The sequence below is a fragment of the Cetorhinus maximus genome, chromosome 2 (assembly GCF_964194155.1).
Source record: "Cetorhinus maximus chromosome 2, sCetMax3.hap1.1, whole genome shotgun sequence".
NCBI lineage: Eukaryota > Metazoa > Chordata > Chondrichthyes > Lamniformes > Cetorhinidae > Cetorhinus > Cetorhinus maximus.
This window is the reverse complement of record NC_135880.1, coordinates 113,439,918-113,457,252: the sequence shown is the minus strand read 5'-3', so window position 1 is coordinate 113,457,252 and position 17,335 is coordinate 113,439,918. Positions and strand designations below refer to the sequence as shown.

The 17,335-nt window shown below is 42.6% G+C and overlaps 1 protein-coding gene across 1 annotated transcript in view; it reads left to right on the top strand.

Moving 5' to 3' along the window:
* shc3 (SHC (Src homology 2 domain containing) transforming protein 3) overlaps window positions 1–17,335 on the top strand; it is a 271,811-nt gene that overhangs the window by 160,368 nt on the left and 94,108 nt on the right. The window contains exon 6 of the mRNA XM_078568592.1: window positions 7,419–7,470. Within this exon, the coding sequence (XP_078424718.1) occupies window positions 7,419–7,470 (52 nt within the window). The remainder of the gene's footprint in view (window positions 1–7,418; window positions 7,471–17,335) is intronic.

Here is a 17,335-nt window from a genome sequence, read left to right as displayed (position 1 = left end):
AGGGTGTGCAGGAGCAGAGAGACCTGTGTGTATATGTACATAAGTCATTAAAGGTGGCAGGACAGGTAGAGAGAGCTGTTTCTAAGGCATACAGTATTCTAGGCTTCATCAAAAGAGGCATAGAGTACAAGAGCAGGGAGGTTATGATGAACTTATATTAGACACTGGTTAGACCTCAGCTGGAGTATTGTGTACAGTTCTGGGTGCCACACAATAGGAAGGATGTGAACGCATTGGAGTGTGTGCAGAAGAGGTTTACAAGAATGGTTCCAGGGATGAGACACTTCAGTTATGAGGAAAGATTGGAGAAGTTGGGACTGTTTTCCTTGGAGAGGAGAAGGCTGAGAGGAGACTTGATAAAAGTTTTCAAAATAATGAGGGGCCTGGACACAGTAGATAGGGAGAAACTGTTCCCGCTCATAAACGGGTTGAGAACCAGAGGGCAGAGTTTTAAGGTATTTTGCAAAAGTAACAAATGCGAGGTGAGAAAAAACTTTTTCACACAACAAGTAGTTAGGGTTTGGAATGCACTGCCTGGAAGTGTGGTTGAGGCAGGTTCAATTGAGGCATTCAAGAGAGCATTGGATGATTATCTAAAGAGAAACAATGTGCAGGGTTACGGGGAAAAGGCAGGAGATTGGCACTAAGTTAAATTGCTCAGGCAGCGGGTGCAGACACGATGGGCCAAATGACCTCCTTCTACACCATAACAATTTTATGATTCTGTGACTAGACCCACAGAAAAGCATTGTAAAAATGGCAGAAAACAGCCTCAGAAGAAGCCCAGCAGCAGCAGAGAGCAATCGGTGAAGGATGTTGAGGCCTACCCAGTAATTGGACCAGAGAGGGAAACCACAAGAACAGCCCAGCGACTAACACGGAAAGCAATGCAGGAAACGGGAACTTTGACCCAGGGTGACCAATTACTTCCACCCTACCTCTCCCAGAATATTTCCAGAACATAGAGGGCCCCAGACAGGCCGAACAATAGCAAAACTGGAGAAAGCATTTCACTCGTTATCGAGATGCTTTGGATCTCATGAGTAAGACTAACAAGGATCAGGTTAGTACCTTGTAATATACTATCGGGAGCATCACAGACGACATGCTTGCCAGGTAGGGGTGAACGGGGAGACAGCGGAGTATGTCATCGGAGTCTTAGACTCATATTTCAGCCTTTGTTGAAACATCATCATAGAGAGAGCAAAATTCAACCATCAAAATCAAAAACCAGGTGAAGGAATTGATTCATTTATAAATGACCACTATTGTTTGGCTGGCAATTGTGACCACGGAATGGTAAAAGATGATTTAATAGGAAACCCTGTCAGACTATTCACAATCCAGAGAAGATTTGATGCTGAGTAAAGCAGTACAACTGGCTAGGCAGGCCGAAGTGCGAAAGCAAAACTAAGTGATTGTAAGGGGTGAGCGAGAAATTCCATGGAAAAAGCCATTCAAAACCATTCGGTTTATTGGATGCAAAGCTGAAAGTGCATTGCAGCAACAACCAGGGAAGTACACTGAAGGTTCCTTAGGCAGCACCTAACAAACCTGCGACCGCTAGCATCTAGTTGGACAAGGGCAGCAAATACATGGGAACACCACCACCTGGAAGTTCCCTCCCAAGCCACTCACCATCCTGACTTAGAAATATATCACTGTTCCTTCACTGTCACTGGGTTAAAATCCTGGAACTCCCTCCCTAACAGCACTTTGGGTATATTTACACCACATGGACTGCATCAGTTCAAGAAGGCAACTCTCCACCAGCTTCTCAAGAGCAAATTAGGGATGGGCAATAAATGCTGGCCGAGCCAACGACACCCACATCCCGTAAGCGAATTTTAAAAGAACTGCCATTTTACAATGTCCCTTCTGTGGCGGGAAGAAGGTCCACATGTACGAAGAATATCCCACCTGAACCGCAGACTGCCACTGATGCGGCAAAGTCGATCATTTTAAAACATTGTGTCATTCAAAAAAGCCTGTTTGCAAAGCAACAAGTAAAATCTTTTAAAAGAAGCTCTATACAAGAGGTACAGGAACCAGACCTGGTGAAATCAAAAAGAATAAAAGTGAATACTGGAGCCATTGAAGTCAATGGACATCATACAGAATTTAAATTGGATACAGGAGCTAGAGTCTCAGTTGTCTGATGGAGTTAAGTGGCTGCAAAAAGTTACTTTACAATCTTCATCAATCAAACTTCAAGGTTTCAAGCTAAAATGGATCAAGCTAAAAATCAAAGATCAGTTTGTTGCAACATTAAGGCACAAAGACAGAAAAATCTCTGAGACACCATATATCAATCAGAACCAGGAATGCTCATTGTTAAGCAGAAAAGCCTGTATTGGTCTGAACCTAACCCTTAAAGTTGTATAAGTTAACGACCAAGAACAAGTTAAAAATTCCGTCGGGCAAGTTGAGGCCTTCATGACGTTAACCACTCAATATTTGCCAGCAACAGCACAGAGGTTGCAATAATTTCAGGAGGCTCAATGCAAGATGAGGAAGGTGTGCAGATTTGCACATGCTGCCTTGATGGATGACCAAAGTATGTTCCCAGTAACCCTGTCCTGAGGCGGTACTTTAAACAATGTCACCACATCAGCATCATTGATGCCCTTTTGGCCTGTGATGAGTGGTTGGTGATCCCACAAGCTCTCTGTCTGGAAGTCATCCAGAAGTTTTACCAAGGACATCTTGGTATTACCAAGTGTTAGACCAGGATCCAACAATCCGTATGGTGGTCAGGTATCTCACGCTGTCTCAAAAACATTCACAGACAGGGGCAGAAAGAACCACTTCTGCCCTCCAGGCCATAGGAATACCTTGGTACGGACCTATTTGACTTCAAAGGGAAAGTATTTCTCATTGTTGTGGATTATTATTCCCAATGGATAAAGGTGCAAAGGTTACATGAACTCACCTCCTGAGCTCTGACATCTCTGACAATGGGCCACAATTCGTCCATTGGTGAATGTTTCCAATCCTTTGCAGCATCATATGAATTTGTCCACATCTTGAGCTGACCAAGGTATCCTCAGGCCAACAGACAGACCAAGAGAGGGGTACATACCATTAAGGGCCACCTCAGAAAAAACAAAGATTGTGAGTTAGCCCTGCTCAGCTGACACTCTACACCATTGCAGAATGGTTTCGCCCCATGTGAGCTTTTGATGAGCCACAGGCTAAGAACACGAATTCCTTCCCTTCCTCACACTTTAAAGCCAAGCGTCACAGCAGAGGACCACAACTGTGCCCAACAGAAGGAGGAAAGTTATAGAGCAGGCCAAGCCTGCACTTTCAACCAATGGCACAGGGCTCATGACCTGCCCACACTCAAAAGGCGAGAGATGGTGTGGATTAGGGACCAACAGGTACCGTAAGGGAGAGGTAGCAACAACAAAGACCATTCTTGTCTAGACAGAAACTAGTAAGATCCAACAAACTAGGAGTGCCTTGTTTTTAATGACCAAGAAGCCATTAGCCGATGGGCTGCATACCCTGATCCTCAGGAGGAAACTACAACTACAGAACAATAACAATGGAAACAAGAAATGACAACCCTCAGAGAATGAATTTGGAGTGAACAGATCCTCAACAAACCACCACAAAGATTATCCCTGTAAAAACAGAGACTTTAGGGGGATGTGTAAGAGGATGTGTACAGCATGTAGAGATAAAGAATTGGGGGGAGATGTAGAGTAAAGGGTTAACTCTAACACTACTCTTCCTACTGAGCATGTGCATAAGGGGCTATGTAATAATGATGTCACACAGAAGGGAATGAGGAGAATGTGAGAGATAAGCATTGACTCTGTCCTGGTGCTTTGTAATATTGTACATAGTTGAGTATGTAAATGAAGGTTACTTTGAAAAAGGATCTTTCTCTCCAGCCAGATCTCTTGCTAAGAATAAGACACTCAACATCTTCCAAGAGGACAGAACGACAGAGTGGAGATGGAGGTGGGTTAGTGCGGAGGTGTCAAGGTTAAAAGGCCCACCTCCACTTGATGAAACTTCGGCCCAGTTCTGGAGTTGATAGTGAGGTCCCCTAACTTCACCTCCATACCACTCCAACCCTGCATACTACCCCATACCCACCTCACCTTCTAATATCCTGAACTACCTTTACTACCCCATATCCCCAACTCACTCACTCAGTATCTACTATAAACCGAACTCTTGAGGCCTATAATAACATTTGGGAGTCTTCGAAAAAGCTCATAAATCTGTAAAAAAAAACAAACATTACTTCAATAACCACTTAAAAACATTATCCTTTTTGAAAAGCTTATACATCTATCAAAATAAACAAACATCACTTGAAAGATACTGAACAAATATTATCCTCTTTGTAAAGCTCATAAACCTCTCAAAACAAACAAGCTCACATTCCCCTTGATTGCTGTGTTATCAAACCTTGCTGAGCAGAATCCACTTGCGGGTTCAAAGTCAGCCAAACAATCATAATGAGATTCCCTTTGACAACTGTGTAAATAGCTCCTGCTGAGCAGAATCCATTTGTGGATTGGAAGTTAACCAAGCATTCATAATGAGGTTCCCTTGAACAACCGTGTCAACAAACCCTCCTGAGCAGAATCCATTAAAACATTGTAACACAGACAGAAGCTGAGCCATCTCTCAATAGCCATGGTCGAGTTGAACTTCAAAAATTGAGTAAAATCACAGATTTAAATCAGCAAAATAGATGGCAGAGCTGAATTTCAAGAAAAAAAAAATCAAAGCAGTTGGGGTTTTTCACACCATCAGATCCAGATTTCATTATTGCACAATGCAGCATACCACTTTATTTAATGGATGATGTACTCTAATGCATCTGAAGACATTTTCACTTTCACACTGTTCTTCTTTCCTTTGACAGCTTGCCAGTTATCTGAAGTAACAACCAAGCAACCACATTTTTTTAATGGAAACTTAACTTTTCAAAACTAAGCACTATGATCACTTACTATAGTAAAAATATATATAGCTCATACATGTGAAGTAGGCAACACCTTTTGTAGTTACCTTTCATATGGGCCCAGCCTCCAAACATGATTCCCCTATGGTTCACAACACCTCTGTGATGGTGTGTTTCGCATTGCTTTCCAAAACTGGCCGACTCCATCAAAATTGTGGAAGGTCTAAAATACCCACTTCTGAAATAGTGCTGTCAACGTCAGGAGATGCATGCTCCCTATCCAGTAAAAATGGGAGCGGGAATTTAGGTCCAGGTCCCACCCAGCATTTTTAAAGCCTGCAAACACACTTTGTCCCCACATCAGAATGGGAAAACCCTCTCCATTACTTTTTAAAATTCTTTCAAGGGTTGTGGGCACCACTGGTGAGGCAATTTGTTGCCCATCCCTAATTTCCCTTGAACTGAGAGGCTTCCTAGGGCTATTTCAGGGGGTAGTTAAGCGTCAACCACAATGCTGTGGATCTGGAGTCACATGTAGTCCAGAGTGCATAAGGATAGCAGATTTCCTTCCCTAAATGGCATTAGTGAATCAGATGAGTTTTGATGACAATCAGTGATTGTTCCATGGTCACCAATACTGAAACTACTTTTTAATTTCAATCCAGATTTTATTAATTGAATTTAAATTCTACCAGCTGCTATGGCAGGATTTGAACCTGTACTACCAGAGTGTCAACCTGGATCTCTGGATTACTAAGTTCAGTAACGTTACCACTACACCACCATCTCCTGTCTGTTTCTCTCTCCTGTTGCCGCCTAATCTGCTGATCATTTCCAGAATTTTTTTGTTTTTATAATGTAGGACATTACTTAACATATAATTTAGCATTTTTCCTCAGTATTCATCTATTGACACAGGAAATTTATTAATCTACAGATACAATGTGATTCACATATGTGGAAAGCTTTGACTACAGTGCAATTAGTCTAGTGTTTTTGCATTCATTAGAATGTTTTTTCTGCCTTCTAATAGTGCAGAATATGTACCAATTCCAATCATATTTACTTTATCTCTGCTTCCAGTAGTGAAGGCAAGAAGCTACTAATGTGGTTCAGAAGGGAGGGGGTGTGCTCCCCTAAGGGCTCAACTGGTTAAGACAGTGAGTAACAAGGAAGGAGAAAGTTACCAAAAAAAGTGGGGTGCCAGTGTACAATAGGGTAAATCGACTGTGGGAGTGATCTGCAGGTTATTTTTCTCTAATACTAGTTCAATTATCTCAGCAGAGATAAGACTAGCTAGGAATATAGGAACAGGAGTGGCCATTCAGTTCCTTGAGCCTGTTGCGCCTTTCAATGAGATCATGGCTAATCTGCAACCTAACTCCATATGCCTGCCTTTGCCCCACATCTGTTACCTTTGGCTAACAAAAATCTATAAATCTCAGTTTTAAAATGATCAATTATCAATCTAGCATCAATTGCTGTTTGTGGAAGAGAGTTCAAACTCCTGCCATCCTTTGCATGAAGAAGTGTTTAATAATTTCACTCCTGAAAACTCTGGCTCTAATTTTCAGACCATACCCTCAGTCAATGACTCCCCAACTGGTGGAAATAGCTTCTCACAATTGACCTTATATGTTCCTCATAATATCTTGAATACTTTGATCAAATCACCCATTAGCCTTTTAAATTCCAGGGAATACAACCTTAGTTTGTCTAATCTGTCCTCATAGCTTAATCCTTGGAGTTCAGGTATCATTCTAGTCAATCTATGCTGAACTCTCTCCAAGGCCAAGGTATCCTTTCTAAAGTGTGGTTCCCAGAACTGCTCACATTAAGACAGGTGTGGTCAAACTAGCTTTTCCAGCTTTAGCTGGAAATTGTCTTTATCTGTTCTAAATTACCTTCTATTAACTTTTTTTTCCCGTATTTATTTACATTTTACCTCTCTTAATTAGATCCTTTACACCATCTATTATTACCTGAATCCTAGAACAGGCAACCTTTCTATATCAATGCCACTTAGTTCCTGGAGATTCCTGTGAGAAGCTTTGGATGACATAGACTCCAGTTTTCTCTCCTTTCTTGTTACAGGATTTTCAATCAGGTAGTTTTTGTCAAGGCCTGGCTGATCCACAATATTAGTTTTGGTTTTATATTTAGTATTTTATATTATATTTAGTTTTGTGCAAGCTGAAAATCTGTCTGATGCTGCAGCTTATGGTCCAGCATGCCATTACTCATATCGAAACTAAACATTTATAAGAAAAGTTTCACTGATCTTTTACTCTGATCAGTAACCTTCATGAAGGCGCCTGACTTTACACAAGTTGAGTGCATGTAGAAAATAATGAGAAAAAATAAAGGTTTAATATTTTGCATTTTTGTCCTCTTATTTAAATGCTTCTCGGTGGAGAATGAAATGAAGTACGTTGTTCTAAATCTTCTATCATTCTATTGAACTATTTTTCTCTTTTATAAATAACAGGACACTACAGACTATGTTGCATATGTGGCAAAGGACCCAGTGAATCGCCGAGGTAGTGAATGCTTTTATATATTTTTAGATTGTCTGTCACTCATTACATTTATACTTTTATAGAATTATTCTAAAATGAATATGAGAAAAGATTTCCTCAATACACTATTCACACCAAATTTATAAAAACATTTATGAGTGGATTTCAAATCCCTCCACGGCCTCGCCGGTCCCTTTCTTTGTAATCTCCTCCAGCCCTGCAAGATATCTGCACTCCTATAATTCTAGCCTCTTGTGCATCCCCAATTTTAATTTCTCTGTGGCTGTGCCTTCAGTTGCCTAGGCCTTAAGTTATGGAAAACCTCCCTATACCTCTCCACCTCTTTATTCCACTTTCCTCCGTTAAGATACTCCTTAAAATCCACCTTTTATTTGTCATCTGACCTAATATCTCCTTATGTGGCTTGGAGTCATACTCTTTATAATGCTCCTGTGAAGAAGCGCTTTGGAACATTTCATTATGTTAAAGGTGCAATGTAAATATAAGTTAATAATAATGAAGGTATTTTATTCAAGAAACACGTTCACAGCCCTGAAAACTGAATTGCACTTTAACTTGACATCAAAAAATTCAAATAAAGACTAAGTAATCAGGTTAAAGTTGTGCAAACATGCCACAATCATGTAGTAACAAAAATAGACAAACAAATTTAACAGATAACAGGGAAGTGTTGAATGGGATATTAAATAAAGAGTAAAATTGGATTAGAATTATATTAAAATTACAATTAATTAAAGATCCGTAGTATTTAAGGAATAGAGTTACATCAATACTTTTCCATTTTGCATCTTACAGGGTTGAATTTTGTCGAGTTCTGAAATTGGGTAGATTGCAAAAGGGATTTTCCGAATTTAGTACCAATGTTAACGTGTTGATGTTGTTATTGTGTTGGTGATTTAAAGATTTTGCTATACATGGCATAAAGAGGAACTTTTTCCTGCAAGAATATGGACACAAAGTATACAATATGATACCTGCACCAAATTGCACTTAAAAATAACACATGGAAGTATGTTGATTAGGGGATGATTTTAAGGAAAGTTGACCCTTTAAAATAAACAGGTTAACGCCTGAATAAAGATAGTGGACGGTGGAGTAATATATGTGTGTATTATGGACTTGTGCTAATATTTTCAACAGTAATTTCCAGGCTTAATTGCATTACAATGTTTAGCAAATTACATAGGATCTGCTTGCAATGTAACAGCACTATATGCTGAGATTAGTCACTCTTATGCAGCCATTACTTACTTAAGTTAACCTCAACAGCCCATAGATGTTTCACACAATAGTAACAGAGTTATAACATCTATTTGTATCCTCAGATTTTACCCCTGACATTTTATTTGCATTGATATTATGCCGATGAAATTTTATCTCATGGACACTAACCAGTTTACTAAAGACCCCAGCATAGTGGGCTAGAAATACCCGCACATTTCTGGCCGGAAGTGCATCACCCACCATATTGGTGCAGGTGAGTGTGCTGGTGTCATAGCACACAATGGAATTATTTAAACTGAAATATAATTTATTTAAATTACGTTCCTGCACTTCTTGCGGGATCTATTTTCAATTTTCAAATGCCCCAGCACAGTAGTAGATACCTGGAAGGTTTCCTGCCCCTAGGTAAAGAGGATGCCTCTCCTCCTGTCCACTGCCTGCACCAGGCTCTCTAAGACAATAAGAGAGAACTTTTGCACTCTTTCAGTTTTTAAGGTCGTGTCCCCTTGTTCTGGATTCCCCCACCTGAGTATCTTCTCCGCATCTTTACTGCTAAATTTTTCTATCAATTCAAATACCTCAAATAGATTAACCCTCAACCTTCTAAATTCAAGGGAATACAACCAGTTTTTATGCTTATGCACACTGTTCTCAGAATTGAATTCTTCTAGCCCTGGTACCTATCATTCAGATGAATTTCTGCTACATTTCCTCCAAGGCTAATATTTGTAAAATTCAGTACCCAGAACTGAACTCTGTACTTCAAATGAGATGTGAGCAAGGATTTGTACAAAGGAATCACAATTTCCTTTGTATTCTAACCCTCATGTGATAAAGGTTAACATTGCATTAGTCTTTTTTGATTAATTTTTCATACCTGTACACTAGCTTTTACCTGGACTCCCAAATCCCTTTGCTCTTCCACATTTTGTCATGTCTCGATATTAAAAAAATATTCCAATTTGCCTTTCTTGGATTCATATTGGATGCTCTCATATTTTCACGCATTGAATTCCATCGGCACAGTTTTGTCATTTTACAACTTCTTGCCCCCATCTACACCACTTACTGTTCCTCCTAACTTAGTTATCTGCAACTGTGGACATACAACTTTCCTTCATCCAAGTGATATATGCTGCGAAAAGCTGCTGTCCAGTACATAGAAACATAGTATCATAGAATAGTTACAGCACAGAAGGAAGCCAGTCAATCTGTCATGTCCATGCTGGCTCTGTAAGATCAGCTCAGCTAGTCCCATTCCCCCGCCCTTTACTCATAGCCCTGCAATTTATTTTCTCTTCAGACAATTATTATAGTGATTGTAAGTAAAACCTTTCCTACTGTTTTAGGGATCACATGATTGTATTAACAAATCCGCCCTAAACTCGGGTAATCTTAGGGGTGGAGCTTTCTAGTCATGGACCTGGTTCAAGCATGTAGCTTCTTCAAATAAAGTTAAGCGTTTCAAGTAAGAAGCCTGTCCAGTACATCAAGCAAATTCCAATGGCGATGAAGATAAATAGCTCCGATGCTGCACCTCGCCGCGTGAATGTGAGTACATCAATTCTTAAGTAAAGAAAGAAAAGAATACTCACCAGTCATGCCACTCTTCTGCAGAATTGACCCTTATGACTTGTCCATGGAAGACTGGAGCCAGTACATACAGCACCTAGGTTTTTATTTGGTGGCAATTGAAATAACAGCAGAGGAGAAGCAGGAAGCAATTGTTCTAAGTGTCTGTGGGAGCAAGAAATATAACCTCATCCGCAGTCTGATGGCCCCGAACGCGCCCAATTCTAAATCTTTTCATGAGCTGGTAGACCTCGTGAAGGCGCATTTTCAGCTGAAACCTTTGGTGATTATGCAGAGATTTAAGTTCAACTCTAGAGTAAGGGCCCTGGGTGAGTCAATCGCAACTTATAATGTGAAGTTAAAACAGTTGACTGAGCACTGCACTTTGGAGATACAGTCAATGACATGTTGCGAGATCGTTTGGTTTGTGGCGTAGACAATGACACCAATCAGTGCCGTTTACCTGCGGAAATTAATATTGATCTGAAGCGCACCATGGAAATAGTGCTAGCAATGGAGAGTGCTGAGAGGGACTCGCAGGCTTTACAGAGTGTGCAACATGGCACCATTCTTCAGTTGGGATGGGAACCTACCGCCTGGCATGGCGCAAAACCCAGGGAGATAGCTGCGAAGCGGGAGACAGTCTCCAATGTTCGAAAAACGAAAAGGCATATTGGAAGCATCTCACCAGCGATTCAGAAATTAATTTGTTACTGATGCGGGGATAACCATCGACCGGAAACCTGCAGATTTAATGAGGCAGAATGCCACGACTGTCACAAAAAAGGGCATGTAATAAATCAATGCAGGGCTAAATTAAGACAGTCAGTCAGACAGCAGACCAAGATGATTGAAGTGCACAATATAACTGAACCAGAAGCTACTGATACTGATACCTATTCCCTATACAATGTTAAAGCAGTAAAAACTGAACAAATCACCGTCACCCTTCAAGTGAATGGGAAGCCTCTAATCCTGGAGTTTGACACAGGAGCATAGACCACAGTGATGGGAGAACACACATTTAAATACCTAAATGAAGGTACCCAGCCACTGAATCTGGAGCAAACCACGGCTCAGCTGAAGACATACACTGGAGAGGCAATACAGATAAAAGGCATCACCTCTGTACCCGTATCCTACAGGAAACAGACAGCCCAGAGATTGTTGTAACAGGTGAAGGACCTAGTCTTCTGGGCCGTGATTGGTTAAACTAAATTAAACTCAAAACAAAAACAAAATTACCTGGAAAAACTCAGCAGGTCTGGCAGCATCGGCGGAGAAGAAAAGAGTTGACGTTTCGAGTCCTCACGACCCTTCAACAGAACTGAGTATAGTTAGGAGAGGGGTGAAATTAAATTAAACTCAACTGGTCAGAAACTCTTCAAGTTAGAACAGGAGGAATTCCTGATCAGTTAAAGAAGTACAACAGCATGTTTCGTGATGAATTGGGAAAGATAAAAGTCCTACAAGCAAAAATATGTGTAGATTCGGAGGCAACATGCCTTTAAGGCCAGACCTGTGCCTTATGCCCTGAAGAAGAAGGTGGATGCAGAATTGTGCCGCTTAGAGAAGTTAGGCATAATCCAGCCAGTCCAATTTTCAAAATGGACAGCGCCCATAGTCCCTGTGATGAAACCAGATCAAACTATTCGCAGTTGCAAAGACTACAAATTAACTGTGAACAAAGCTTCTAAATTAGATAAATTTCCTATCCCAAGGATTGAAGATCTGTGTGCTACGCTTGCTGGAGGAAAATCCAACACCAAACTGGACATGAGAAACATAGAAAATAGGAGGAGTAGGCCATTCGGCACTTCGAGCCTGCTCTGCCATTCATCATGGTCATGGCTGATCATCCAACTCAAAAGCCTGCTCCCACTTTCTCCCCATATCCTTTGATCCCTTTCGCCCCAAGAGCTATATCTAACTTCCTCTTGAAAACATACAATGTTTTGGCCTCAACTATTTTCTGTGGTAGCGAATTCCGCAAGCTCACTACTCTCTGGGTGAAGAAATTTCTCCTCATCTCAGTTCTAAATGGTCCACCCCGTATCCTCAGACTGTGACCCCTGGTTCTGGACTCCTCCACCATTGGGAACATCCTTCCTGCATCTATCTGTCTAGTCCTGTTAGAATTTTATAGGTTTCTATGAGATCCTCCCTCATTCTTCTGAACTCCAGCAAATATAATCCTAACCAATTCAATCTCTCCTCATATGTCAGTCCCGCCATCCCAGGAATCAGTCTGGTAAACCTTCGCTGCACTCCCTCTATACCTCTATTCCCTCTAAGAACATCCTTCCTCAGATAAGGAGACCAAAACTGCACACAATATTCCAGGTGTGGTCTCACCAAGGCCCTGTATAATTGCAACAGGACATCCCTGCTCCTGTACTCGAATCCTCTTGCTATGAAGGCCAACATACCATTTGCCTTCTTTACCACCTGCTGCACCTGCATGCTTACCTTCAGCGACTGGTATACGGGGACACCCAGGTCTCGTTGTACATTCCCCTCTCTCAATTTATAGCCATTCAGATAATAATCTGCCTTCCTGTTCTTGCTACCAAAGTGGATAACCTCACATTTATCCACATTATACTGCATCTGTCATGCATTTGCGCACTCACTCAGCTTGTCCAAATCACACTGAAGCATCTCTACATCCTCCTCACAGCTCACCCTCCCACCCAGCTTTGTGTCATCTCCAAATTTGGAGATATTGCATTTAGTTCCCTCATCTAAATGATTAATATATATTGTGAATAGCTGGGGTCCCAGCACCGATCCCTGCGGTACCGCACTAGTCACTGCCTGCCATTCGGAAAAAGACCCGTTTATTCCTACTCTTTGTTTCCTGGCTGCCAACCAGTTTTCTATCCATCTCAATACACTACCCCCAATCCCATGCGCTTTAATTTTACACGCTAATCTCTTATGTGGGACTTTGTCGAAAGCCTTCTGAAAGTCCAAATCAACCACATCCACTGGCTCCCCCTCAACAACTGTACTAGTTACATCCTCGAAAAATTCCAGTAGATTTGTCAAGCATGATATCCCTTTCGTAAATCCATGCTGACTCTGTCTGATTCTGCCACTGTTTTCCAAGTGCTCAGCTATTAAATCTTTTATAATGGACTCTTGAAATTTCCCCACTACTGACGTCAGGCTGACTGGTCTATAATTCCCTGTTTTCTCTCTACCTCCCTTTTTAAATAGTGGGGTTACATTAGCTACCCTCCAATCTGTAGGAACTGTTCCAGAGTCTATAGAATCTTGGAAGGTGACCACCAATGCATCCACTATTTCTAGGGCCACTTCCTTAAGTACTCTGGGATGTAGATTATCAGGCCCTGGGGATTTATCAGCCTTCAATCCCATCAATTTCTCCAACACCATTTCCCTACTAATACTGATTTCTTTCAGATCCTCCCTCTTACTAAACCCTGTGTTCCCAAAACATTTCTGGTATGTTATTTGTGTTCTCCTTTGTGAAGACAGAACCAAAATATGGACTTAGTTGGTCAGCCATTTCTTTGTTCCCCATTATAAATGCCCCTGTTTCTGACTGTAAGGGGCCTACATTTGTCTTCACCAATCTTTTTCTCTTCACATACCTTATAGAAACTTCTACAGTCAGTTTTTATGTTCCCCGCAAACTTACACTCGTACTCTATTTTCCCCTTCTTAATCAATCCCTTGGTCCTCCTTTGCTGAATTCTAAACTGCTCCCAATCCTCAGGTCTGTTTTTTTTTAGCCAATTTGTACCCCTCTTCCTTGGATCTAATACTATCTCTAATTTCCCTTGTAAGTCATGGTTTGGCCACCTTTCCTGTTTTACTTTTGTGCCTGAGACATGCATAGCAACAGTTAGAGCTGGACAGCACATCTAGAGGGTATGTAACCATCAACATGCACAAAGGCCTTTACCAATATACACGCCTACCCCTTGGTGTATCATCTGCGTGTGTGATTTTCCAAAGAGCCATGAAAAGCCTTCACAAGGACTTCCCTGAGTTGTAATGTACCTGGATGATGAACTGATCACAGGATCAATGGAAACTAAACATTTGGCCAACCTAGAAAAGGTTTACGGAGATTTTTGGAAGCTGGTGTACGATTGAAGAAAGAGAAGTGTATTTTCCAAGTGACTGAAGTCACTTATTTGGTCAACGAGTGGATGCCCAAGGGTTGCATTCAGTAGAAGAGAAAGCCAGGGCAATCAAGGCGGAGCCCTCTCCTACCAATGTCACTGAACCCAAGTCTTTTTTGAGCATGATGAATTATCATGGTCATTTTTTGCCAAATTTGTCAACAGTGTTAGCCCCTTTACGCTTATTATTGAAAAAGGGCCATCGTTGGTCATGGAATGTGCAACAAGAAGCAGCCTTCATAAAAGTCAAGCTTTTATACCCATCATGTCTACTAGTACATTATGATCCATTAAAATAATTGATACAAACCTGTGATGCATCTCCCTATGGGGTGGGAGCTGTGTTGTCACACAAGATGGTTCTGAAAGGCCAACAGGCTATGTCTCCAGAACCCTCTCTGCAGCTGAGAAGGGTTATTCACAACTTGAAATAGAAGGTTTATCCGTAATATTTAGAGTAAAGAAATATCTGCATGGTCATCATTTCATGATAGTATCAGATGACAAGCCACTAATGGGTTTATTTAGTGAAGATAAAGCAATTCAACTGATAGCCTCTGCCAAAATTCAGCAATGGGCTTTGATTTTGTTGGCATATGAGTGCACCTTTATGTACTGTCCAGGTGCGCATATAGGAAATGCAGGTGCCCTCAGTTATCTTCCATTGTCAGATAGCATCGTACATGCTCCAGGGCCACAAGAAGTCATACTTGTGTTGAATTTCCCAGACTCCTCGTCGGTCTGTGCAAAGCAAATAAAGAATTGGACAAACTGGGATCAAATTTTATCAAAAGTCCAAGACCAGGTATTGCAAGGATGGTTGAATGCACCAGTATCTGAAGAGATAAAACCATTCTATGCCCGTAAAACTGAATTAAGTTGTCAAGGTGGAATCTTTTTGTGGGGATCTAGAGTCGTTGTCCCTTTGCAAGGAAGAAAACCACTCTTGACAGACCTTCATAGTGCGCATCGAGGCATTTTGAAAATGAAGATGCTTGTGCGGAACTATTACTGGTGGCCAGGTACCACCAAAAAATGATTAAACACTGTCTCCAGTGTGAGCAACAACAGAGGTTGCTCATTTCAACTCCACTGCATCCATGGGACTGGCCTGGTCGACCCTGGGTTAGATTACATATAGACTATGTAGGTTCACTTTTAAGTACCGGGACGTTTTACCCGCCAGCTGTAATGGTGGCTGTTCACGCGTATTGTCCCAAACCCACCACATTAATTATGCATTTCTGGGAAACATGCCATTTCCATGATGGGCGGGCTGACACTTGCCCGCCACACCATCACCTCACCACTTCCACACGCCGGGCGCCATATTTAAAGTCCACGTACACATCTCAGTGCACGACTGCTGCAAAGATGACATGGCCCTGAAAGGCAAAAACACTGCAGCCCCCAGGTTCAATGACACATCCCTCGAGCGCCTTTTAGACGTAGTGGAGGCTCACTGTGAAGTCCTTTACCCCGCTTTGACCGCAGCTTGGGCAGCAACCTCACTAATCTAGCTTGGGAGACGGTGGCAGCAGTGGTCAGTTCCAACCCCCTTCAGAAGAGGACAGCCACCTGGTGCTACAAGAGGATGAGCAATGTCCTCTGTTCCGCCAGGATAAGCCACTCTTCTCATCACTCTCTACTCACACACTCACAAACCCATCACACATCCACAGAGCCCTCACTCACTGCCGGCTCAAGGGCCATCATGATTCACTCTCTCACACACACCTTCATTGTCCTCATCCCGTCCGTGGGCGCACTCACCACCCACACATGCTAGGCATACTTATCACCTGGCCTGGCAGGCATCCTGCTTACACTTTCTCCATCTCTATTCATGCAGGACAAGATGGCACACAACAAGAGGGAGGGGTTGCAGACCGGTGGAGGAATGCCTGAAATCAAGGTCCTCACGGACTTCGAAAACAGAGCCATTCAGCTGGCCAGCAAGGGTCTGGACCATTCCTGTGCCGATGGTGAAGTCGGTGCTGCTCTACCAAGTGAGGGTCCAGCAGTCCAACATCCATCAGATAACCATGCTGTGAATGATGTGTCCTGTTTCACAGGCCACTGCCACGCACTAATTATCTCCCCTTGCTTCCGCAGGCACATCTGCCAAACAGCCAACAGAGTTCATGACCCAGGGCCTCCAATCAAGCCCCGAAGAAACCTCTGAAGGGAATCTGGAGGCACCCTCCTTGAAGTCCTGTCACAGCGCTCACCCTCACTCTCCACCAGCGCAGAGACACACACCTAGGTGGGAGTTAGTTTTACAGTAGCCTTGAGATCACAATCTGGTGAGAACATCACACAGTCTGATCTGCAGCAGCCGGCAGCAGGGACTTCCCAGGTGTCGGAGGACTGCTGGAGGCCAGAAATTTGCTGAGTCCGAATCAGATGACGATCCTCTGGACTCGGTCATGTCACAGTTGTTGGAGCTGCAAAGGCAAACTCGGGAACATCAGGAAGGGATGTCCGCTGCACCCCTCAGATTACAAGGCTCGGTGGAGGTATCCACCTGCCTTCAGGCTGAGGTGATAGCGCCGGCATACCAACGCACTGAGGACAACACTGGTAGGATGTCAGCCGCCATGGAGACCTTGGTCCAGGAAGTCGCTCCTGCACTGCTGCGTTGGCTCAACTCCATCACTAATGCCATAGTTGGCCTCCAACAGCGTGTATGCGAGGGGGGTGCTGGGCAGCTCGATCTCACTCCAGCTTCCCCTTCTCCTCAAGGATTTAGCCAAGGGCCCTCGGGCATGCTTAGGGAGGAGGATCAGTGGGACCATCCATCTAGGTGACTCCGGGACAATCCAGCCTATCTGACTCCCCTCTTCCTGTGACCTCCGCTGTTCCAGCTCCACAGGCTGAGGAGGGTTCCACTGCTACACAGCAGCATCCTG